The 27,039-nt window shown below is 42.8% G+C and overlaps 1 protein-coding gene across 1 annotated transcript in view; it reads left to right on the top strand.

Annotated features, from left to right (window-relative positions):
- Positions 1–14,793: 14,793 nt before the first annotated feature.
- The window catches only part of mertka (c-mer proto-oncogene tyrosine kinase a), a 177,379-nt gene continuing 165,133 nt past the window's right edge, over positions 14,794–27,039 (top strand). Inside the window, exon 1 of the mRNA XM_073055966.1 lies at positions 14,794–15,136. Coding sequence (XP_072912067.1) covers positions 15,076–15,136 — 61 coding nt within the window. The 5' untranslated portion in view covers positions 14,794–15,075. The remainder of the gene's footprint in view (positions 15,137–27,039) is intronic.

Raw genomic sequence — 27,039 nt, 5'->3', positions numbered from 1 at the left:
TATGACGTAGTTACTAATAAAATAGTGATTTGTTAACAGCAAAACCAGCTCCAGGTGTGTTCTATTGCTGCTGATACTTTTACAGGGCTGTGTGTATGTGACACCATTTTGAATCTTTTTTGGCACCCTCTCCAGCTTAATCACATCCTCCTTATAGTATGGTGTCAAGAACTGTAGACAATATTCCAAGTGTAGTAACATGACATCGCAACTCTTGTACTTCATAGGATAGGGTATTCAGTTTTTGTAACTGCAGCATTTATGTGGCTGGTTGAGTAATGCAATTGAATATTAGCGATAAATGATCAGACTGTCTCTTGTTGAAGATGGTTGCTGGCTGGTACTTTTGCAGAGTGAATGGTACTAGCCAAATATCAGTCCATAACTGAATGTCACTCTGGGCTTGAATACAAGTATGGACTACTTCACTTTCTGTGTAGTTGCATATGTAATTGAACATTTTCCTATCTCAATTTATGACTTTGTGATTGAAGGTCTTTGATGAAGCAGCTGAAAATGGCTGGGCCTAGAAGACGTTCATGTGAAATTTCTGCTATGACGTTCTTGGGGTTGGCAAACTGACCTTCAACAACCACAACTAAATTTCTTTGTGCAAGGTGTAACTCCAACCAGTGGAGTGTTTTCCCCTTGATGTCATTTCTACCAGTGCTCTTTGATGTCAAGGGAAGTCTCTCTCACCTCACCTGTGCAACTCAATTCTTTGGTTCTTGTCTGAACTGAGGCCGTGATGAGGATTTTCAAATGATGTTCCATAAGAAGTTAAAAGGAAAATTGTAACTGAGAATAAGGCTGAGTGTGACTTGACATTGTGATGGATAATGGATGTATTGAAGCACACGAAAAGGAAGTACAAGTTCTAGTCAGAGAGTTATGACCTATATTTACAACCTTTCCCCATTGGCCATCAACAAATGTGTTCTTGACTTCTCTGAGTAAGAACATTATAGTGGTTAATAGAATCTGAGCATATCCAGCTGGGGTCAACTGCTCATATCACCAATAAAATAGTTATCTTACGCTGAAATAGTGCAATAAAATTTGAAATTACCTATTTTGTTACATATCCTGTTGAGAAATGTTTAACGATTTCTGTTTTTATTCTCATTTCTCTTCCGTCAATGTTGATTTCCATTGTGTTGTGGTTCCATGGGTGGTGACAATTCTCTGCTAAGGAGGCCTATAATTGCAAGTGAATTTTGGCTTGATATATTCCTTGAACAGAAGGGGGCATCAGGAGCCAAGTCTAAGCCTGTTCTGAGTGGATCACCGGCCGCAATCCTGTCCAACAGGGGCAACATTTGGCTGAACCTTGCCCCATTCCTTCTAAAATGGAAAATTAACAGGGTCCAATCAAAACCAAAATATAAAGTGGAATCAAAATAGTAATTGCTGACATTATTAAAAGGAAAAAAAAATCCTTTGTCCTGGGACATTCCACAATATTTAATATCATTTGCTTTGTTTCCAAGACAGAGAAGAAGGACATTTTAACCCATCAAGTCTATGTTCTTAATTTAGTCAATATTGGCCAGGATACTAAAGGTAACACCTGTTTTTTCCAGCATACTATCAATAGACTTCTAAATATACCTGGGGCTTTGTGCAGGAGTGTGTGGTCTACTAATTAGAAACAGGAGAAGGCCACTCAGCCCATTAAGCCTGATATTTAATAAAATCATAGCCGTCTACCAGTGGTAACCTTCCATCTTCCTGCTTACCAAGCATATATTTCTGTTCTAAAAATATTCATTGATTTTGCTTTCAGAGACTCACAATCCTCAGAGAGAGAAAAAGCCTCATTTCCAAAAAAAAAGCATCAAGGACCACCACCATGCAGGCCAAGCTCTCTTCTCACTACTGCCATCAGACGGGAGGTAGAAGAGCCTAAAGTCCCACACCACCAGGCTCAGGAACAGTTATTACCCTACAACCATCAGGCTCCTGAACCAGTGTGTACAAGTTCACTCACCTCAATGCTGAACTGACTCCACAACCTATTGACTCACTTTCCAGGACTCGTTCTCGGCATTATTTATTTATTTATTTGTCGTATAAATTGTCTTCTTTTGCACATTGATTGTTTGTCAGTCTTTGTTTATGTACAGTTTTTCATAAACATTATTGTATTTATTTTTGTGTATAAATCTTTGTTTGGTAACTTATCAAATTCCTGAAGAAACTTAGTGGGTCCAGCAGCATCTTCAGGGGGAAAGGAATTGTAGACATGTTGACACAAAATTCATTGTGTCCTGAAGTAGGGTTTCAACCCAAAACACTAAAACTTCCTCCCCCCACCCCCACAAATGCTGTCTAACCTACCGAGTCTGTCCAACAGATTGTCTGTTGCTCCAGATTTTAGCAACTGAAGTATCTTATCTTTGTTCGATGAGCAACACCTTAATTTTAAGCAATGACCCCACCCCCATTCTAGATTTTCTCACAAGAGGGATCATCTCCACATCCACCTTGTGTGTGTGTTTCAACCATCTTTTGCTATCTTCCAATATCTAGTGAATACAACCCTAGCCTGCACAACCTTTTCTCATAAGACACATTTAGTTATGAGTAAAACAAGCTTTCTGTGAGCTGCTTCCAACAAATTATCATCTAAACTTAAATAACTGTTGTATTCATGTCACTCTTTATGACATTTTGTTAGGTTTCCTATCTGCTTGTTGTACTTGTGCAATAGGCATTCTGTGAAGCACGCTGTCAAACTCCAGGATTACTCTGTATCTCAGATATATTCAAGATTCAAAATCCAGGGCTGTTTATTATCACTCTTCAGTACACAAGTGTAAAGAACAAAATGATTATTACTTTAGAACTAATGCAGTGTAAGAACACAATAAGCTTAAAAAACACAATATAGACGCAATTCTATGAACACAACTCTTCATCTGTCCATCGATTTTCAATGATGTCTGAGGCCTGGGCAAGGTTGTATGGAAGAACTGCAGATGCCCATGCTGCAAGTCTCACCTCTCCACGCCACCGATGTTGTCTAAGGGAAGGGCATTAGGACCCATACAGCTTGGCACCGGTGTCGTCACAGAGCAATGTGTGGTTAAGTGCCTTGCCCAAGGACACACACACAACCTCAGCCAAGGCTTGAACTAGTGACCCTCAGATCACTAGACCGACGCCTTATCCACTTGGCCACGCACCACAATATACATTATCTGTACATAAATTGACTCTGACAGGAAATGATACAGTGACAAACTGACTCTTGGCAAGAGAAACTCTTCTGGGTGACAGCAGGGCATATGAAAACACAGTAGGACAGTGACTGTGCCAGTGAAGATATGAGGTGTAGAGTGTAGGAGTAAAGTGACAGTGCATGGGGTGGATGAAGGGCACTGAGGGGCTGTGAAATGGAGTGGCTGATGTGGATGTGCTGGTGGGGGGAGGGGGTTGTGGGGTGGGTTAACATGTGGAGGTGTTGATCAGCCTGACATTTTGGAGAAAGTAATTGTTCCTGAGTCTAGTGGTCCTGGCATGGATACTGCTAGCCTCTTCCCTGATAGGAGTTGGATAAGCAATCCATAAGCATGGTGGGTGGGATTCTCCATGGTATTGTGGGCCTATTTTCATCACCTTGTATATGGGGGGGGGGGGTAGGTGTGCTTTGGGGTTCTAACATTTTTCTGTCATTCGTTCTTTGGGGTCTTCTGTTTTGTGGATGTCTGTGATGGAACCATTCTGAATATATGTCTTTGAAGACAGGTAGGTTGGTGCCAGTGATGCAGCATGTTAGGATACTCTCACCTGTGCACCTTTAGAAGATCGTAGGTATCGATGTGCTGAATCCAGCTCTCTCCAGCCTCCTCAGAAATGTGGGGGGCACTGCTGAGCTCTTTTGCCTGTGGAGTATCCGTTTTGGGACTGTGAGAGATTTGTGAGATGTGCACTCCCAGGAGTTCGAAGAGTGTGAACGTGGTGTGTTTTTACATGTTTCCTTCCAAAATGGGCAATTTCACATTTTCTCACAATATATTCTATTTTATAATCTTTGTCCACTCACGTAACCTATCCATGTCACTTTGAATCCTTCCTGTTCCACTTCACAAATAATGTTTTGAGTCATCAGTAAATTTAGAAACCTTACCATTGGCACCACCCGTTATTTACATAAACTGAACAAAGCTGTTCTAGCACCATCTTCTGTGGTATTCTGCTCATTACATCTACTGACAGAAAGAATAGACATTCAGGAATCCTGTTACACCTCCAATCTTCTATTGACCACAATATGTTACTTTCTGCAGCATTCTTTCTATAATAGTCTTTGATGTAGCACCTTATCCTAGTAGAAATCTTGGCGTAGTTTAACCACTGGCTCACCCTCACCATAGCACATGTTACATTTTTAAAGAAGTGCTTGGCCTTTTCTCCAAAACCATGCTGACTTTGTCACATTACCTTGAACTTTTATATACCCTGCGGTAACATATTTAATAATGTTTCCCAGTGTTAAGCCAACTCATTTCTTGCATGCTGTCTCCTTCTCTTTTGAATACTTAATTTTCCAATCTGATGAGCTTTAAAATTAAACTAAAATTAATGCATTGTCTGTCACAATCCACTTCTTTTCAGAGCCCATGTCGATCAAGATATGGAGATCTATCAGCCTGTAGTTTCAGCTGTTTTCTTGGTGACTGTAATTTTCCCAAGTTCCTCCTTCCCCCTCCATTTCTTGATTTTCAGCTATTTCTGAGATGTTACTTGTTTCCTCTGCAGTGAGATCTGATCAGGTTTCCCACTTAATGGTCTTTCTTCCATCATTGATTGCCCAGACTCACTATATTGTACAAATGCTCATGTTCTTTTTAATAACCATGTAAATCCTTGGTCGCTGTTCTAACATTTTTGTCACCTTTATCTTGCACTCCTTTTCATTCCTTTTTAATCTTTATTATTTGTTGCTGTTTCTAATGTAACGGTTAGTGTAATGCTATTACAGCAACTGCGGTCACTGATTGGGGTTCAATGCCCCACTACCTGTCAGGAGTTTGTATGTTCTCCTTGGACCGTGTGTATTTCCTCCGTATGCTCTTGTTTCCTCCCACATTTCAAAGACCTACGGTTAGGATTAGTTAGTTGTGGGCATGCTGTGTTGGTGCTGAGAGCATGGTGACTCTAAGCTCCACAACCAGGGCCTTGATACCTCCTTGTGCAACTGGATCCTCAATATCCTCACTTGCAGACACCAGTCAGTTTGGATTGGCAATAACATCTCCTCCACAATCTCCATCAGCACAGGTGCACCACAAGACTGTGTGCTTAGCCCCCTGCTCTACTCACATTATACCTATGACTGTGTGGCTAAATATAGCTCCAAAGGCACATTTAATTTTGCTGGGGACTCACTGTTGTTGGTCAAATCAAAGATGATGACTAATCAGCATATGGGACAGAGATTAAAATGTAATCTGTTTGAGTGATGTCATGACAATAACATTTCACTCAACATCAGCAAATCCAAAGAGTTGATTATTGACGACAGGAGGAAGAAGCCAGAGGTCCATGAGCCAGTCCTTGTTCCTCTTCATCTCTGTTTGAAGAAAAGAATCTTCCCTTCAGTGTGACGTTAGCTAAACTTTTTCTGTTCCTTCTCTTATGTTCGTGTACGAGTGGTGATTGATAAGTTCATGGCCTAAGGTAGAAGGAGTCAATTTTAGAAAACCTAGCATATTTATTTTTCAACATAGTCCCCTCCTGCATTTGCACACTTAGTCCAGCAGTCGTGGAGCTTACAGATCTCATCTCCTTCTACCTTAGGCCATAAACTTATCAATCACCCCGATGAGATATTAACTTCAAACTTTCTGCATAATCACTCAGTTGAACTGCATGTGCATGTAACGAGAGCTGTATAACTCATCTCCTTCTACCCTAGGCCACAAACTTATCAATCAATCACCCCTGCTGTGTACACTTTCTGGAGGTCCAAGACCCGTATGCTCCATGACCGCTGGACTAAGTGTGTAAATGTAGGAGGGGACTATGTTGAAAAATAAATGTGCTAGGTTTTCTAAAATTGACTCCTACCACCTTAGGCCACAAACTTATCAATCACCCCGCATAAAACATGAGCTTCAATTTACTAATATTTATACTGTGGTGTTTACATAAACCGATTCTGGAAATGGTGTACATATCAATGACACGACCCTCATTGGCACACGCAGTTTCTGTAGTCAAACATAATTTGCATTTAATTAAACCATGTTGATATTCATTTAGAAATACCTACTTGTCAAAGACGTTGAATAATTTTGTCTTTTTTAAAATGACAAAATCACTACCATCAAAAAGACTGGCCCCTGATAATAATTTATTCTTTTTTCCAAAAATGTAAATTTGACACACTGGGTTCTGATGCAATTTTGATGACACTCTGTTTCAACAATGTGTCAGGGTTCTACAAGACAATGTTAATGAGTTGGAAGCAGAGATGACTTACTTGGAATGGGTGGGTTACTCTAGCAGGAAAACTTGGGCAAGCTAGGCTGTTATTTGCTGTTTAGAAAAGTGGTGTGGGGGTGGAGGCAACTTTCAAGAACATATGGGTCTCGAAGGACAGATGTGAAGAGGAGTCACCCACTTGAGGTGAAGTTATTTCTCTCAGAGAGTCATGTGTCTTTGGAACTCTTTTCCTCAAAAGGTGAAAGCAGTCTTTGAAAACTTTTATGGCAGAGGCAGATAGCTTCTTGAGAATCAATGGTATGAAAAGCTACTGTAGCAGACAGAAATACAGAGTTTAGGTTACAATCAGATTAGCCACTATCTCACCAAAACAATAGAGCAGGCTTGAGAAGCTGAGTGGCCTATTCCTGCTCCTAAGTTGTACAATCATATTAATGATGATGCAGAGTATGGCCGAATATTGGTTTGGTATGTAAAGTCTTGGACACCCATCTGTAGGGATGCTTTTTCAGATGTAAGTGGCTGGACGACCGTCCCCTTACATTCCAGAGGCAGAATGAGCTTCAAGTAATGAGAAAGTCTCAGGCAGTGTACCCTGAGACCAGAAACAGAATCAGAATCATGCTTATTAGCACTGTCTTATACTCTCAGTTGGCACTTTATTGGGTGCTTCCTATACCAGATAAAGTAGCCACTGAGTGGATGTTCTTGGTCTTCTGTTGCTGTAGCCCAACCACTTCAAGAATCAATGAGTTGTGCATTCAGAGATGCTCTTCTTGCGCACCACTGTTGTTATCTGAGTTACTGTCACCTTCCTGTCAGCCTGAACTAGTCTGGCCATTCTCCTCTGAAACCCTCTCATTAACATAACATTTTTGTACACAGAAATACCACCCACTGGATGGTTTATGTTCTTCACAATATCCTCAGTGAACCCTAGAGACTGTTGAGCGTGATAACTCCAGGAGATCAGCAGTTTTTGCAATACTCAAAACGACCCCATCTGGCACCAACAATCAATCCACAGTCAAAGTCACTTAGATCACGTTTCTTCCCCATTCTGACTTTTGCGCAACTTCATTCACCCCGGCTCTGAACTGTTCCTGCAACCTGTGGACTATTTTTCAAGGACTCTTCATCTCATTTCTCAACATTTATTGCTTATTTATTGGTTATTGGTTCTTTTTATATTTGCACATTGGTTGTTTGTCCTGCGTACAGTCTTTCATGAATTCTATTGTGTTTCTTATGATTACTGTGAAAGGCTGCAAGAAAATGTACATCACAATCACAAATGGTGATATATTCAGTAGGTACTTAGATAATACATTTACTTTGAACCTTAGTGTGTAAAACAACTGAATCTCTTGAGTTGCTGCCACGTGATTGGCTGATTAGATCTTTGCACTAAAGTACAGTTGTACCCAATAAAAAGTGGTCACTGAGTGTATGACATGCAATTTGTCATGTTCTGGCAGCTGTATCATATGTTAAGGCATAAATTATTATTACTTTCAAAACAAATAGTACAAAAAAGGAATTGTAAGGCAGTGTTTGCAAGTTCATGGACCGTGAACTTCAACTTGAACAGAACACGTCTGAACTATTTTTAAATCTACTTGATAGGATTACTTAAAGAATACATTTATTTAAACACATTTGAAAACTAACTTATTATTAAAAAGCATGAAATATGGTAAAATAATCTTATCTCTTTTCATAGTGCTAGCAAATGGACACCATACTTTCCTAATATTAGTGCAAATCTAAAAATTGCAAATACTGAAAATTTAAAATAACGTCAAAGCAAATTATACTGGAAATACTTAGCAGGTTAGTCAGCACCAGTGGAGAGAGAAGTAGGGGTAATGTTTCAGGATGTTCTCAAAATAGAACTGTTCTGATGAAGAGTCTTCAATATGAAATGTTACCTTCGTTTCCCCCTCCATAGACACTGACTGACTTGCTGAGTGTTACCAGCATTTTCTATTTACTTCCTTTATTTCTGACAAAAGTACATCTGATTACACCACTGTCATTGGCCGAGTCTGTGGTGGTGCTGAATCAGCAGGGAGGAAGGAGACTGAAAATTTGGCTGAGTGGTGCCACAACAACCTCTTACTCAATGTCAGCACAGCTAAGGAGCTGATATTTGACTTCGGGAGGAGGAAACTAGAGGTCCATGAGCAAGTACTCATTGGAGGAATCAGTGATGGAGAGGGTCAGCAACTTTAAATTCCTGGGTGCTCTTAATTTCAGAGAATTTGTCCTGGACCGGCACGCAAGTGCAATTATGGAGAAAGCATGGCAGTGCCTCTACTCTCTTAGAGAAGTTTGCAAAGATTCAGGATGACATCTTAAACTTTGACAAACTTCTATAGATGTGTTGTGGAGAGTATATTGATTGGTTGTGTCATGGCCTGATTTGGAAACAGCAATACCCTTGGACAGAAAATCCTACAAAAAGTAGTGGATGGGGCCCTGTCTATCACAGGTAAAGCCCTCCCCACCATTGAGCACATCTACAAGGAGCACTGTTGCAGGAAAGCAGCGTCCATCATCAAGAACCCCCATCACCCAGGCCATGGTCTCTTCTCACTGCTATTTTAGGGGCCTCAAGACCCATACTATCAGGTTCAGAAACAGTTATTACTATTCAACTATAATACTCTTGAACTAGAGGGGATAATTTTACTGAACTTCACTCGCCCTATTGCTGAACTTTTCCCACAACCTATTCATCTATTGTTGAATCTTCAGTAAAGTATCTTCATTGATTCTATTGTGTTTCTTGGATTTATTAAGTATACCTGTAAAAAAAAAAATGATTCTCAGGGTTGTACATGGTGACATGTATGTATTTTGATAATAAATTTACTTTGACTTAGACTTCTTTCTCCACCACATCGGTGTAAGGGATTCAGTGACCCTGTTTGAATAACATTTTGGAGTCAATAAAGGTCAAAGATACTAGACCAAAAATCAAAGGGGTTGAGGAACTCAGCAGGTGAAGCATCATCTGTGGAGGCAGAGAAATGGTTAACATTTTGGGTCAGAATCCTGTATCGGGACAGAGTATAAAACAGTTCTCTAGTCTATGCCTGGTCTCACCAATATAGAGGAGGCTATATCGAGAGCACTGAGTGCCACAGATGAGTTTAGAGGAGGTGTATATGAATATCTGCAGTTACTAGTGTAGATACAAGTCTGAACAAAATCATACAATATTCTGGGTTAATTAGACTGTAAGCATCATGTTCCATTATAGTGACAGAGAAATAAGGAAGATATCAAAGCAGTGGAGGATATGTAAAGATAAGGCATGAAGCAAGATCAAGGAATTGATTGTGGACTTCAAGAAAGGAAGTTGGGAAAATACTCACCAGTCCTCGGTGAAGGGTCAGCAGTGGAAAGGGTGAGCAGCTTCAGTTTTCTGGGCGCCAACATCTCGAAGGTTCTATACTAGGCTCAGAGTATTGATGCAATCATGAAGAAGGCATGCTAATGACTCTAACTTTCAAGAGTTTCAGAAGATTTTGTATGTCACCAAAGGCCTGCAGATCACCCTTTGGCAAGGTGTAGCACCTGCTTAGCCCCCTGATCAGGGTCACATGAAGCCATGGGAGCAGGTGGTGCGGAGTGTTGATAATGGCTGGGGTCAGCTGTCTTGTAAAGACACTACCCAGAAGAAGGTGATGGCAAGCCACTTCTGTAGAAAAATTTGCCAAGAATAATCATGGTAAAAGACCATGATCGCCTACATCATACGACAGGGCACATGATGATGATGATGCCCACCATCGAGGTGGGCGGCAGGCTCTATCACTTCCTGCGTGTCCCCTTCGGTGTCACGAATGGTGTCTCTGTCTTCCAGAGGGAAATGGACCGGATGGTGGACCAATGCCAACTGAAGGCCACGTTCCCATATTTGGATAACATCACCATCTGCGGTCACGACTGGCAGGATCATGACACCAACCTCCAACGATTTTTCCAAGCAGCCAAAGCTCTTAACCTCACCTATAATAGGGACAAGTGTGTGTTCGGAACCACCCAACTTGCTATCCTTGGGTATGTCATGGAGAACGGGGTCATTAGAACTCCCTCTCTCCACCACCCTCAGAGCCCTCAAACGGTGCCTGGGCTTCTTTTCCTATTACGCCCAATGGGTCCCCCACTACGCAGACAAGGCCCGCCCCCTGGTCAAGTCCACCGCATTTCCAATCTCAGCCGAGGCCCGCACGGCCTTCAGCCGCATTAAAGGGGACATTGCCAAAGCAACGATGCATGCGGTGAACGAGACCATTCCCTTCCAAGTAGAGAGTGATGCCTCTGATTTCGCGCTGCTGCTACCCTCAATCAGGCAGGAAGGCCGGTAGCATTCTTCTCTTGTACCCTTCAGGGCCCTGAAATTCGGCACTTCGCGGTGGAGAAAGAAGCCCAGGCCATAGTGGAAGCTATTAGGCACTGGAGGCACTATCTCGCCGGCAAAAGGTTCACCTTGCTGACCGACCAGCGCTCGGTTGCGTTCATGTTCAGCAACCAACAGCGGGGCAAAATCAAAAATGTTAAAATTTTGAGGTGGAGAATAGAACTCTCCACCTACAACTATGACATCCTGTACCGGCCTGGAAGGCTCAATGAGCCCCCTGATGCCCTTTCACGGGGAGCGTGTGCCAGCACGCAGCTTGACTGGCTATACGACCTCCATGCAGATCTTTGCCGCCCTGGGGTCACCCGACTTTACCATTTCGTGAAAGCCCGGAACCTGCCTTACTCCCTTGAGGAAATCAGGACGATGATCAGGGACTGTCAAGTCTGCACTGAGTGCAAACCGCATTTCTACCATCCTGAAAAGGCACACCTTATCAAGGCCACCCGCCCCTTTGAGCGACTGAGTGTCGACTTTAAGGGCCCCCTTCCCTCCACCGACTGCAATGTCTACTTTCTCAACATAATTGACGAGTACTTGCGGTTCCCCTTTGCCATCCCCTGCCCCGATACCACTGCCACGTCCGTCATAAAAGCCCTGTGCCAGCTCTTCACTCTGTTCGGATATCCCTGCTATATCCACAGTGATAGAGGGTCTTCGTTTATGAGTGACGAGCTGCGCCAGTACCTGCTGGCTAGGGGTATTGCTACTAGTAGGACCACGAGCTATAATCCCCGGGGGAATGGACAGGTGGAGAGGAAGAATGCCACTGTGTGGAAGGCCACAGTCTTAGCCCTTAGGTCAAAGGGACTGCCGGTCTCTCTCTGGCAGGAGGTCCTCCCGGAGGCACTCCACTCCATCCGCTCCCTGTAATGTACATCCACCAATGCCACCCCTCATGAGCGACTCTTTTCTTTTCCCAGGAAGTCTGCACTGGGACCACCCTACCAGCTTGGCTGACGTCCCCAGGGCCAGTGCTGCTCCGGAAACATGCGAGGAGCAATAAATATTCCCCGATGGTCGAGAGGGTTCACCTACTTCATGTTAACCCCCAGTATGCCTACGTGGTCTTACCTGATGGGCGGGAGGACACGGTCTCCGTCCGCGACCTGGCGCCTGCAGGAGCACCAGACCCCTACCCCGAACACTCCACGGTGACTATGAACCCTGTACCCACCCATGTATATATATATATATATATATATACACCCACGAGACCCCGCGCACACTCCCCTCTCAGCCGAGGCCCACGCGCACACCAAGCCCTACACAGACTCCTCACGACACTCCCATACCGGGTGCCAGGCACACACATGAGGGATCACTGACGCCTAACGGGCTGGCACCTCAAGTCAGGCCGGAGCCAGCACAACCACTGTCACCGGTGCAATCGCTACCGGCATCTGTGCAATCACCACTGGTGCTACGTAGATCGCAGCGACAGACTCGACCACCTGATAGACTTAACCTGTAAATATACTTGTAAGAAACTTCACCCCATGGGGTCTCTCTTTTAAAACAAAGGGGGGGGTGAATGTGGTAAACTATGTGTATACCTGTGTGGACACGCCCCTCTGCTGACTGCTCCTGTCACAGACCCCTGTATAAAGGTGATTGGAGGCACTGCTCCTCCCTCAGTCTCCAAGATGTTGTGGTCACATTTGCAGCTAATAAAAGCCTATCTTTTGCCTCCCGTCTCCAAGAGTTATTGATGGTGCATCAGATGTCCCAAAATATCAGGGTTAAAATCGCCCAAAGTGATGCATTGTTGCTTGCATAAAGATAGGTGTTATCCTCAGAGATTTTTATAGCAAAAGAGCGATGGCAGAGGGGTCGGGGGGAGCTGCTAAACTAGGGGAACCAGTTTAACAAGCAGCGGCAATGCAATTCATCAGTAAAACATTGGTGACCACCCCGTGTTTCTCTTTGCATTGGTCAATGCAAAACCGTCGGCGATTACTGAGAAACCTTTAAATCCTCAGGGCTGGAGGATTTTGTTTTTGAGGCAGCTGGAAGAAAAGTCAGTAGCCAGTCAGCGTTTATGGAAAAGAGTACAGTTGATGTTTCTGGCCGAGGTTCTTCATCAGAACTGGGAAAATAGATGAGTCAGAGTAAGAGTGGTGGGGAAGGGGAGGACAAACTACAAGGTGATAGATTAAACTGGGCGGGGGGGGAGAGACGAGAAGTAAGGAGCTAGGAAGTTGATTGGTGAATGAGATTTAGGTCTGGAGAAGGGGAAAATCATCGGAAAGGACAGAAGGCCATGGAAGAAAGAAAACGGGGAGGAGCACCGGAGGGAGTAGATGGGCAGGTTAGGAGATAAGGTGAGAGAAGGAAAATGGTGAGGCGGGAGGGGGCCTGACTAGAAGTTTGAGATATTGATGTTCGTGTCATCAGGTTGGAGGGTAACCAGCAGGAATATAAAGTGTTGCTCCTCCAACTTGAGTGTGGCCTCATTGCGACAGCAGAGGAGGCCGTGAATTGAAATTTAAGAATGGGAATGGGAAGCGGAATTAAAATGGGTGGCCACTGGGAGATCCTACTTTTTTTTGGCAGACAGGAGCGTAGGTGCTCGGCGAAGCGGTCTCCCCATCTACGTTGGGTCTCATCGGTATACAGAAGGCCACACCAGGAGCACTGGATACAGTAGATGACCCCAACAGACTCACAGGTGATGTGTTGCCTCACCTGGAAGGACTGTTTGGGGACCTGAATGGTAGTGAGGGAGGAGGTGTAAGGGCAGGTGTAGCACTTGTTCCACTTGCAAGGGTAAGTATCAGGAGGGAGATCAGTGGGGAGGGATGAATGGTCAAGGGAATCGCTTAGGGAACGATCCCTGCGGAAAGCAGAAAGTGGGGCAGAGGGAAAGATGTGCTTGGTGGTGGGATCCCAATGGAGGCGGTGGAGGTTTCAGTGAATTATGTGCTGGACGCGGAGGCTGGTGGAGTGGTAGGTGAGAACAAGATGAACTCTATCCCTGGTAGGGTGGCAGGAGGATGGGGTGACAGCAGACGTGAATAAAATGGAAGAAATGGGATTTAGGGGAGCGTTGATGGTGGAGGAAGGGATGCCCCTTTCTTTGAAAAAGGGGGACATCTGCTTAAGTTTTGGAATAAGAATCCTCATTCTGAGAGCAGATGGAACGGAGACAAAGACAGATCCCACTACCAAGCACATCCTTCCCTCCTCCCCTCTACTTTCTGCTTTCCACAGGGATCACTCCCTACAGGACTCCCTTGTCCATTCGTCTCTCCCCACTGATCTCCCTCTTGGCACTTATCCTTGCAAGCGTAACAAGTGCTACACCTGCCCCTACACCTCCTCCCTCACTACCGCTCAGGGTGCCAAGCTGTCCTTCCAGATGAGGCTGTTGGGGTCATATACTGTACCTGGTGCTGCCTCCTGTACATCGGTGAGAGCCAGTGTAGATTGGGAGACCACTTCGCTGAGCGTTGGTGAAGTTCGTGGTTCGCACAGGTGCTCCCTCCACCAGAAAAAGCGGGATCTCCCAGTGGCCACCCATTTTAATTCCAATTCCCATTCCTACAAGTCAGTCTATGGCCTCCTCTACTGTTACGATGAGGCTACATTCAGGTTGGAGGAGCAATATTTTATACTCAGGGTAACCTCCAACCTGATGTCATGAACATCGATTTCTCGAACTTCTGGTAAAGCCTCCCCCACCACGATTCCCATTTCCATCTCTCAACTTTATCTCCTTCTGGAGCTCCTTTTCCTTCTCCCATGGTCTTCCGTCCTCTCCCGTCAGATTCCCCCTTCTCCAGCCTCTTTCACTAATCGACTGTTTACTCTTTTTCCATAGATACCGCCTGGCCTGCTGAGTTTTGAGTGCGTTGCTCGGATTTCCAGCATCTGCAGATTTACTGTTGTTGGTAGCGAACAGTCACGTGCTTCAGTAGTTCAGCTTCTTATCCGGGGAGTAAGAGGCACTCACAGGACTGCGGTGAGCAAGTGGTGGTGGTTACACTGAACTTTTCTCCCCTCGGACATCGTGTAAAAGAGAGTGGGTTGTCATAGTTTAATTTACATTGACACCAAAGCAGTTCGTCGATCGCTTGGTCGTTCTGATCAAAACAGACAATAGTTTTGTCTGAAGTGAGAGCGGAGCTGAAGGAGCTTCTGAAGGGGTCGGTTACGGTTAAGCGAGCTCTGTTCCCTTCTTCTACAGAATGATTCGCTTTATCGTATTCTGGATGTACACTTCGTTCCTTCGGTTCCCTTGCGGATTTGGTGAGTCTTTTGGGGGGGGGGGGTGGGGAAGTGTCTGCATCTTGTTTTCAATTTTCAAGAAAGTTACCAAGGTCGTTCTTACCTGGGGACAGATACCGCACGGTTAAAAATTGACTAACTTTCGTTAGTGCTTAAAATGCACTTTTTATAAATCGTCTAACTAATGTATTGCAACTAACCTCAAAGAAACTTGCTTCCTTTAATTAAATTCGGGCGAAATTTTAAGTTTTACGTTACGGAGACCCTCCCCCCACCAAATCCACACGAGTTGAACCTGAATAGTTCACAGTAAGGCCCACGATGTTGTGCCGACTCTTCGATCAATCTGACCCCTCTCACACTACCCGTAAGCCTGCATTTTTTTCGTACGTCCGTACGGCTATGTAACAGTCTTAGAAATGTTTCTGTTTGATAAGCCTCTCACCTCCACCTCTAGCAGCGCGTTCCAGCAACAATATATCTCAAACTCCAGTGCTCTGCTATCACTCCTGTGGCCAGAGAGGATGCAAATATCTAAGTCAGTGCCTCAGGAACCTCTTATCTTACTCCCCCTCTCTGTTTAAAAAAAACAACTACTTCTGACATCTCCCCTAAATTTACCTCCTATGGATGCCCTTTTGGCTATTGCTGGATGGAGGGAGGGAAGGAAGAGTGCTGGCTGTCCTCTCTATGCCTCTCATAATTTAATACACCTCCATTAAGTCACTCTCATCCTCCTTTGCTCCAAAGAGAAAACCTATACTCGTAAGACATGTTCTCCCATCCAGGCAGCATCCTGGTAAATCTCTGCACCCTTTTTAAAGCTTCCTCAACCTTCCTGTAATGAGGTGATCAGAACTGAACACTACTCTTAAGGGAGGTCTAACCAGAGTGCTATAGAACTGCAACATTACCTAGCGGCTTTTGTACTCAGTAACCCCCCTTCGAAGGCTGGCACACCTTAACAATCCTATTAATTTCATGGCATCTTTGCGGGATCAATGGACTTGGACCCCAAGATCCCCCTATTCCTCCACACTACCAGGAATCCTGCTTTGACCTTGCATTCTGCAAGTTCAATCTTCCAAAAGTGTATAATTTCATACTTTTCCTGATTGAACTTTATCTGCCCTACTCTATATTGTGTTTAATTCCATTTATAACCTATAATAACCTGTAACACTATCCAGTTCCCATCATCTGCAAACTTAGTACTGCACACCTCCACTATCATATCCAAGTCACTTTATGAAATTCACAAAGAGCAAAGGCCACAGAGCAGATCCCTGTGGAACATCGCTGGTCACCATGTCCAAGTAGAGTTCTACCACCACCCTCTGGCTTCTGTGGGTAAGCTAATTCTGAATCAGTCCCATGCCTCCTGATTTTCTGGATGAGCCTGCCTTGGGAAAAGCCTCACCAAGATCATATATGTCATATCCATTGCCCTACTTTTGTTAGTTTGTTTTGTCATCTCCAACAAAAACTGAATTAGGCTTGTGAGGTGCGACCTGCCCTTCTCAAAGCATGTTGACTATGCATAATCAGACTATGCTATTCCAAATCCTGGTAAATCCTGTCCCTAAGAAATCTCTCCAATAGCTTGCTCACCATTGATGTAAAACTCACTGATATATCATTTCCAGGATTATCCCTATTACTTTTCTTGAACAGCAGAAAACATGTTCACTGGTTTATAAAGTATTTTGTAATCTTATTCAGATTTATAATCGTATGGTTTATAATGGTTTATAAAGTTTATCCAGATGTGAATGGTTCAGTTTATGGTGAGAGACCTGCTTTTTTAAAAGTTCAATATCTTAAGCTATTCTGTAGGTAAAATAAACTTTAAACTTGACAGACTTTGTATGTCTACTTAGACTATACCCTTTCCATCCAGCTTTTAAACCAATTAAAAATCTCTGCAGTGCTTAGTAGGATTAATCTGAATAAAAAGAAATAGTAGTTGTTTGTTGCATTTCACTGAATGTGATTATGAATAGTTCTTTGCTGCAAAGAGAAAGGGTAATTAATTTTGTCTCTTTATTATTGTCTTCTGTTACAAGAAGGGGAGAAAACATTCATACGGTCCTCTTCATAGGCAGGAGTCCCTCAGAGCTAGTGTTATGATATCAGGAAACACTGAAGCCAGTTTTAGCATTGTCAACTGTGGTGAAAATTAAAACTCAAGTTCAGATTTATTGTCATCTGTCTGGACATATATACAAAGGAAATGGTGCACCCACAAAACACCTATCGCAGACAGCATTTTAAACAAAATATTGGTACAAATAAGTTAATAAAATATAATTCAAAATGCACGTAGTGCTCTGCTCAGCACAGATAAACCGAACAGTCAATGGATCACTGTCCTAGTACCGAAACTTTGTTGGTGCTCGGGATACTTGTTAGTCTCACAGTTTGAGGGAAGAAGCTGTTACCCAGTCTGGCAGTCCCAGTTCTGATGATAGTGGATCAAAGTGATTGTGGGATGCCTGGTAGGGATCCTCAACAATGCTCTGGGCACTTCATATAAAACCCTCCTGGTAAATGTCACAACTATGATATGGAGACCCCAGTGATCCTCTTGGTGGGTTTTACTATCCTCTGTTGGTTTGTTGCCTTGTAGCATCCGTACCACACCAAGATGCAGTAAAGTACACTGCAGATGCTGTGGCCAAATCAACACATACAAACAAGCTGGATGAACTCAGCAGGTCACGAAGTGAGTCCTGGAGAAGGGTCTCAGTCCGAAACATTGACTGCTCATTTCAACGGATGCTGTCTGACCTGCTGAGTTCATCCAGCTTGTTTGTACGTGTTAAGATGCAGTAAGACAGGATACTCTTGATGGTGCTCCTGTAGAAAGTTGTTTGAATCAAATCACCTCTTTCATTTCTTGCATAAATAATAAATGTGGACTGCTGTTCCCCAATTGAGGTGAAATGTTTTGTCTGTACCCGTGAGGGCCTTTGAATTTGTGTCTCCAAAAAAAAGGGTGGGGGGCTCCTGTGACACTTTCAATATGGCACTGAAGCAGTAGCCAAGGTTACATGCGCAATATGCTGGCATGTGCTTTAACGGACTATCTTCCAACTCTGGAATGAGAAACTAGATCAAATGATAAGAGTACTGACTTGATTTTTCAGAACGTTTTAATAGTGCAGTGTGGGATCCTTAATTGTCTGAATAAGCTGTTTCTTCCAGGCAGGTTGGGAGGAAGCCAGCAGATATTATCAATTTTTTTTTCTTTACAGACGTATGAGTGCATCTACTTTATCTACAAGTAGTCCATGGAATAACAGCGTAACCAGAAAGAATTAAAAGTTGACTCTAGCCCCTGTATTATGACTATGATGCTTGCTTGCCATAGATCTATTTAATGCACGTAAACTGTTGACTAATCTGAATTTTAACTATAATATGTATATGTATTAATCCATTGATACAGAATTACAGGCAAGTTGAGTGTTGATTCCATCTGCATATTAAATTTGACACCTTTTATGACAGCAGATTTAGTTCAGTGCTCTGTACATTAATCTGTGATTTAATAATTTCCATTAAGCTTTGTATTTGATTATATGGTGTATATATAGTAGAAGCAAAATTGTGCTCTTGTGTTGCGGCTGCTTTCAATAAAATATTAGAAAATTGTTCTGAATGTTAGGACTAGTTTTGCTTTGCAATACTTTGTATCAACTCTTTGAAGATTAGAGAGGAAAACTATGCGTTTCTGTGGAAGGCACTTTGTCAAGGACAATCCATTTCTCACTGTCCAGAAGACAGGGCATTATGTTGAGGAATTTTTTTGAAATGCCTTTTCCATGCTGACGCCCTCAATTGTTCCTAAACTCTTCTCCGTTATTAACTGTTAAGTGAGCCCTTGGGCATTTGTAGATCTGTAGATGGTCTGATAGCACTGAAATAATTTGTGCTTTTTGTCATTATCTCTCCAGCTATTTCATGTTGGAGGCATCATATAAATGTGACAATTTATGCCAAACTGCATGCTTGAACTGATAAACTGTTCCACACATTTGTTATACTGTAGGTGAAAGAAACAGCTTTGCTCATTTTTTGTAAATGCCGTGTTTCTGCTGTCCACTTTGACTATTAAAATAATTACTCCCTGAAGTAGCTTCAGTGAACAACTGAAGTGATAGAGCACTACAGGTGGCCCTCATTTTTTTGACGTTCGCTTTACAACAGCTTGCTGTTACAAAAGACCTACATTAGTACCTGATTTCGCAAACCAAAAACGGTTCTCGCTTTTACGAAAAAAAGATGCCCGCTTTATACGTGTGTTTACCCCGCGAAAGACTACCATGACCGTGAAGCCTTGTTCAGGCAGTTGTGTGCGCATGTGTGTATGTGCCGATGCGTGTATGTGCCAATTTTTTTCCTCCAAATTGATTTCAGCTCGCTGTCTTCCCGCTTTTGATAAGTGAAACTGCACTGTACATACAATATATCTACTTTATATAGGCTGTGTATTTATCATATCATTTCTGCTTTTACTATATGTTCGTGTTATTTTAGGTTTTATGTGTTATTTGGTATGATTTGGTAGGTTATTTTTTGGGTCTGGGAATGCTCAAAAAAAATTTCCGATATAAATTAATGGTAATTGCTTCTTCGCTTTATGACATTTCGTCTTACAAATGGTTTCATAGGAACGCTGTACCTTAGGATTGTGGGGGAAACCTGTATTATTTACAATATGCTGGTAAAGGCTTCTGTAGCTCTTTAGCACCTTGAACCCTGACTTAGTACAATAGCAGCAAAAGTTCAAAGTATATTATCAAAGTTCCTATAGAGTCATTGAAAAGTACAGCACAGAAACAGGCCCTTTGGCCCAGCTAGTCTGTGTCAAACCATTTAAGCTGCCTTGTCCCATCAACCTGTAACATGAGCAGAGCCCTCCATACCCCTGCCATCCATGTACCTAACCAAACTTCTATTAAACTTTGAAATCGAGCTCGCATGCACCATTTGTGCTGGCAGCTTGTTCTACAGTTTTGTGACCCTCTAAGTGAAGAAGTTTCCCATCATGCTCCCCTTCAACTTTTCACCTTTCACCCTTAATGCATGACCTCTGGTTGTAGTCCCACCCAACCTCAGTGGGGAAAAAGTCTGCTTACATTTACCCTATCTACACCCCTCATAATTTTGTATACTTCTGTCAAATCTCTTCCCAATCTTCTACGTTCCAAGGAATAAAGTACTAACCTATTCAATCTTTCCATGTAACTCCAGTCCCAGCAATATCCTCGTTACTTTTCTCTGTACTGTTTCAACCTTATTTACATCTTTCCTGCAGGTAGGTGACCAAAACTGTACATAATACTCCAAATTAGACCTCACCAATGTCTTGTACAACTTCAGCATAACATCCTATCCCTGTACTCAGTACCTTGATTTACGAGGGCCAGTGTGTTAAAAGCTTTCTTTACGACCCGATCTACCTGTGGTGCCACTTTCAGTGAATGATGGACTTGTATTCCCAGATTCCTTTGTTCTACTACAAATCCCTCTGCAAGCTCTGATTCCTGTTCCTTGCCGTCCATTAGACCCCCAATCTTGATGTCATCTGCAAATTTGCTGATCCACAATATCTTCCAGATCATTGATACAGATGACAAACAGTGAAGGACCTAGCATCGATCCCTGCTGCACACCACTAGTCACAGGCCTTCAGTCAGATAGGCAACCAACTACTACTGCTCTCTGGCATCTCCCACAAAGCTAATGTCAAATGACTGAGCTTCTGGATCACCTTCCCATAGGGGACCTTGTGGACTGTCTTGCTAAAATCCATGTCGACAACATCCACTGCCTTGCCTTCATCCACTTTCCTGGTAAATTCCATGCACAAAATGATGCTGACTATCTCTGATCAGTCCATGTCTATCCAAATACTCATAGGTGTGGTCCCTTAGAACACCTTCCAGTAACTTTCCCACTATTGATGTCAAACTCGCTGGCCTATAATTTCCTGATTTATTTTTAGAGCCTTTCTTAAATTGCGGAACAACATTGGCTGTCCTCCAATCCTCCAGCACCTTGCGTGTCGCTAAGGATGATTTAAATGTTTCTGCCGGAGCTCCTGCAATTTCTGCACTGGCCTCTCACAGGGTCCGAGGGAGCACCTTGTCAGACCTGGGGATTTATCCACCCAAATTTGCCTCAAGACAGCAAGCACCTCCTCCTCTGTAATCTGTATGGTGTCTGTGACCTCGCTGCTGCATTGCCTCACTTCTGTAGACTCTGAGTCCATCTCCTGAGGAAATACAGATGCAAAAAAATGCATTTAAAATCTCCCTCATCTCCTTTGGTTCCACACCATTCTGGTCTCACAGAGTATCAGTTTTGTCCCTTGCAATCCTTTTGCCCATAACATATCTAGAATCCCTTAACATATCTGGAATTCTCCTTCACCTTGTTTGCTAGGGTAATCTCATAGCTTCTTTTAGCCTTCTGATGTCTTTCTTGCATTTCTTATACTCCATAAGCACCTCATTTGTTCCCACTTGCTTATACCCAAATGCACCTCCCTTTTCATTTTCTTAACCAGGGACTCAACATCTCTTGAAAACCAATGTTCCCTAAATATATGTTATGCTTACTTTTTATTCTGACAGGAACATACAAGCTTTGGACCCTTAAAATTTCATTTTTGAAAGCCTCCCACTTACCAAGTACACCTTTGTCAGAAAACAGCCTGTCCTGATCCACACTTGCCAGATCTTTTCTGATGCCATTAGAATTAGCATTTCTCCAATTTAGAAACCTAACCAGTGGACAACACCTATCCTTCTCCATATTTAGTTTGAAACAAATGGTATTATGATCACTAGTTGCAAAGTGTACCCTGCACAAACTTCTGTCCCCTGCCCTATATCATTCCCTAATAGTAATATTACTTTATTGATCCCAAGTGGGACATTCTTTTGTTACAGCACCGACAGTTAAAAACGCACTTAGCAGTGTGTTTAACTAATAATAAATACAGAATAATAATTGTGTAAAAATAGTGATAATATAAAAATAGTGTACCAATGTGCAATAATAATAGGAGATAATAGTATCAACCACTCTCTCATTGGGACTTCTATGTACTGATTCGGGAAACTTTCTTGTACAGATTCAACAAACTCTATCCAATCCAGCCCTTTTACAGTATGTGAGTCCCAGCTAATATGGAAAATTAAAATCACCTACTAGCACAACCTTGTGTTTCTTGCAACAGTCTGCAATCTCTCGCTCAAATTTGTTCCTCTAGATTCCGTGGACTATTAGGTCTCCATTAATGTAGTTATATCTTTCTTATTCCTCAGTTCCAGCTGTATAGCTTCAATAAACAAGCTCTCTAGCCTGTCTGACACTGCTGTGACAATTTCCCTGACTAGTAATGCCACCCCCTCACCCTTTAATTAATCACGCTCTGTTGCATCTAAAACAACGGAACTCCGAAATAGTGAGCTGCTAGTCCTGCCCGTTCTGCAACCAAGTCTCACTAATGGTTACAATATCATAATTCCATGTGTTGATCCATGACTTGAGCTCATCTGCCTTTCCTACAATATTTCTTGCATTGAAAGAAACTCAGAATATTAGTCGCAACCTTTTGATTCCTAACTTTGTCTGGGGTCTTAACAACGTGTCTCCAAAATCTCTCCACTACCTGATTTGCCACTCTGGTTCCCAACCCTCTGCAACTCAAATTTGAACTCCTTGCCCCCTCCCCACCATACCGCTGTGCAGTACTAGCAAACCTTCCCACTAGGATATTAGTACCCCTCCAGAACAGGTCCCATTTTCCCTGGAAGAGAGCCCCATGATCCAAAAGTCTGATGCCCTCCCTCCTACCCCAACTCCTTAACCATGTGTTAAACTATGATCTTCCTAGTTCTGGTCTCACTAGCACGTGGCATGGGTTGCTTTGCACAAGCCTTGCTGAGCTTGTCACTCTTCCTACCCATGTCATTGGTACCCACATGGACGACGACCTCCAGCTGCTCACCCTCCCACTTAAGACTGCTTAGGACTCGATCCTAAGTTACTAATCTTACTATAATAGTAAAAGAGAGGTGAGAGTAGATAATTAATAGCTGGAAAATGACACTGAAGAGGTAGTAATGGGGGACAAGTGGATGAATTGAATAAGAATTTTTCATCAGTCTTCACCGTGGAACACATCAGCAGTATGCTAGAAGTTCGAGGGTGTCAGGCTGAAGTGAGTGCAGTTACTATTACTAGGGAGGAGGTACTTGAGAAACTGAAAGGTCTGAAGGTAAGAAAGTCACCTGAATCCACCTGGATTACATTCTGGTTCTGAATGAGGTAGCTGAAGAGATTATGGAGGCATTATGATCTGAAGGGCAGAAAAATTGCAAATGTCATTCCACTCTTCAAGAAGGGAGGAAGACAGAAGGAAGGAAATCATTGGCCAGTTAGCCTGATCTCGGTGCTAGAATTGAAGATGTCGCAGTCGATTGTTAAGGATGTGGTTTTGGGGTACTTGGAGGCATATGATAAAATAGACCAAAGTCAACATAGATTCCTTAAGGGGACAAATCCGTTGGAATTCTTTGGGGAAATAACAAGCAGGGTAGGCAAATGAGAATCTGTAGATGTTGTGCTTTTGGATTTTCAGAAGGCCTCTGATAAGGTGCTGCCCATTTAGCCGCTTAACAAGATAAAAGCCCATGGTATTAAAGGAAAGATTCTAGCATGGATAGAGCTGTGGCTAATGAGCAGGAGGCAAGGAGTGGGCCTTCTCTGACTGGCTGCTGGTGATTAGTGGTGTTCCACAAGGGTCGGTGTTGGGACTACTTATTTTTTACGTTGTATGTCAGTGATTTGGATGACAGAATTGCTGGCTTTGTGGTCAAGTTTGCGGATGATACAAAGATAGGTGGAGGGGTAAGTGGTGTTGAGGAAGCAGGGAGTCTACAGATGACGATATTGGACAAAGAAGTGGCAAATGGAATACACTTGCAAAGTGTATAGTCATACACTTTGGTAGAAGGAATAAAAGCTTAGACGATTTTCTAACGGGGAGAAAATACAAAAATCCGAGGTACAAAGGGACTTGAGAGTCCTTGTGCAGGATTCTCTAAAGGTTAGTTTGCAGGTTGAGTTGGTGATGAGGAAGGAAAATGCAACGTTAGCGTTTGTTTTGAGAGGACTGGAATATAAAAGCAAGGATGTAATGCTGAGGTGAGGCCTTACTTGGAGTACACTGAGCAGTTTTGGACCCCTTATTTAAGAAAGGATGTGCTGACATTGGTGAGGGTTCAAAGGAGGTTCGTGACAACGATTCCAGGAATGAAAGGCTTATTGTATGAGGAGTGATTGATGGCTCTGGGACTTAACTTGCTGAAATTTAGAAGAAAGGTTTTGGGCGAGGTGGGAAGGGGAGGATCTCATTGAAAACTATCGAATGTTGAAAGGCCTAGATGGAGAGGATGTTTCCTATGGTGGGGGAGTCTAGGACCGGAGGGCACAGCCTCAGAATAGAGAAATGTCTGTTTAGAATGGAGGAGGAATTTCTTGAGCAAGAGGGAGGTGAATCTGTGGAATTTGTTGCCACAGGCAGCTGTGGAGGCCAAGTCATTGAGTGTATTTATGACTGGGGTTGATATATTCGCCATCAGTCAGTGCATGAAAGGTTATAGGAAGAAGGTAGGAGAATGGGGCTGAGAGGGAAATGGATCAGCCATGATGAATTGTAGATCATACTTAATGGACTGAATGACCCAATTCTGCCCCTCTGTATTATGGTAGCCTGATTGCTGAGGGGTAATAATTGTTCCTGATCCTGTTGGTGTGAGTCCTGAGGCTCTTGTACCACTTTCCTGATGGCAGCAGTGAGGAAAAAAGAACTTGTCCTGGGTGGTGGGGGTCCCTGATAATGGAAGCTGCTTTCCTATGCCAACATCTCATGTAGATGTGCTCAATGGTGGGAGGGCTTTACCCATGATAGACTAGGCACTACTTTTGTAGGATTTTGTGTTTCCACCAACGGACAGGAAGTTTTTGGAGTTTTGAAAGCTCAGTAAACGTGGGAATGCACTGCGTCACAATGAATGACATGACCTGTAACACACTTCAGATACGTAAAAGTTAATCGATTTTGTTTTTACAAACTGGAAGGTAATAAAACTAAATGAAACATCGAACTTAATCTCATAGCCGTTCTGTTCAGTGCACTTTTTTATCTGAGGAATGCAAAAATAAAAATCAGCAGTTGTCTCGGATTGGTTAACACAAGCAATAGCATTTCCACTGTGATTGTGGTTGCTGTGCAGGCATGTGTGCATATAGCATTCGTCCACAAACTGCAGCCATGTAAAAACTAATTAATCTGTATGTTGGTGTTATTGAAGTAGGAGTTACAGGGTTGGACAGGATATGTCCACTGTCTTGGAACCTTCAACAAGGAGAGATAAGTATTTTTTTAAGGAAAAATTCACAGTAAAATGTTGAAATAAAGTTCTGGAAACTCAGTTTTGGTTTTAAAGCACTTAAACTAGTGAGGAAGAAATTAAAAGTTTAAAAATTGCTCTCAAAAGTGCTCGACTAAAATACTGTAAAATTCCAGTTAATTCACTATCTGACTATAGGAAAACTTCAATCATGGGGCAGGTTTGGGACTTTGCTGGTGGATTTCCAGTCTGTTGGGTGTTACTTCTACGATTACCCCGGTATACTTTGAGCTGACTATTTTTAAGATGACTCATCTTCAGGTTGAACTAGATATCCTGAAGGCCAGTTTCAAAGTTTAATTTATCACCTGCACAGGGGCAATGAAGAGCTTCCTTGTTGCATCATGCAAGTGCATTCACAAGAAAACTACATAAAGTAAGCATAAATTATACATGCATTTTACAAGAAAGTGTATGGTTAGAACAAAATAAAGCATTGTGATGCAAAGTGTTGTTCTACTGAGGCAGTGATTAGGGATGTGCAGGTTGATTCAAGAACTGAATGGTTGAAGGGAAATAGCTGTCCTTGAACCTAGTGATGTGGCTGTTCAGTCTTCTGTACCTCCTGCCTGATGGTGAGTGTGAGAAGGAGGCATGGCCTGGATATTGGGGATCTTAAAAGATAAAAGTGCCTCTTTTAAGGCAGCACCTCATGTAGATAACTAGTAATGGTGGGGAGGATGTGCCAGTGATGTGTTTAGTCCCAACTGAATTGGAACTGGGGTCACTACGGATTGCAGGTGGAGCACGGGAATTGGACCTGGTGACTGGGAAGAGAGATGCAAAGTACATTTATTATGAAAGTATGTATGCAATACACGACCCCGAACTATGTCTTCCCCACAGACAGTCGCTAAGCAAAGAACCATGGAACCAACCCGTCAAAGAAAAATATCAAACATCAGGCCCCCTACTCCCACGTGCAAAAAAAATCATGCAAAAAGCAAAAAAAAAACAAGCAAAAACACAAAATCGAAAGGCATATTTCAGTTCAGTTTATATTTCAGAGAGTGGTGAACATTACCTGTGTTTCACTGCTGAAGCACTGGGATTTCCAAATCATTGGATATTGGATCCTTGATGTAATCCCAGTGGTTTAGTATGCAGGTCATTCAGCACTCCCTTTAGGCCCAGGAGTTCCCGAGCTCCCTTTAATCTTATTGGGTACATTGTAAATGTTAGTCTTTTATAATCCAAAAGAAAGAAAATCGAGTTTAGGTTGGGGGATAAATTGGAACAACAGCTTTTCGTCCAGAAAATCAGTCTGTCTGGAACCATACAAGTCCTTAATGTACCAGATTATTCACACTTTACTGTAGTTTCTTTGTCCAGTCATTTTGTTCCTTCATTTGTTTACCTCAGGGGTGTCAAACTCATTTTAGGTCACGGGCCGGATTGAGCAAAATGCAGCTTCATGCGGGCCGGATCAGT

This window comes from Hemitrygon akajei, chromosome 9 (assembly GCF_048418815.1).
Source record: "Hemitrygon akajei chromosome 9, sHemAka1.3, whole genome shotgun sequence".
Taxonomy (NCBI): Eukaryota; Metazoa; Chordata; class Chondrichthyes; order Myliobatiformes; family Dasyatidae; genus Hemitrygon; species Hemitrygon akajei.
This window is presented reverse-complemented; position numbering and strand designations above follow the sequence as displayed.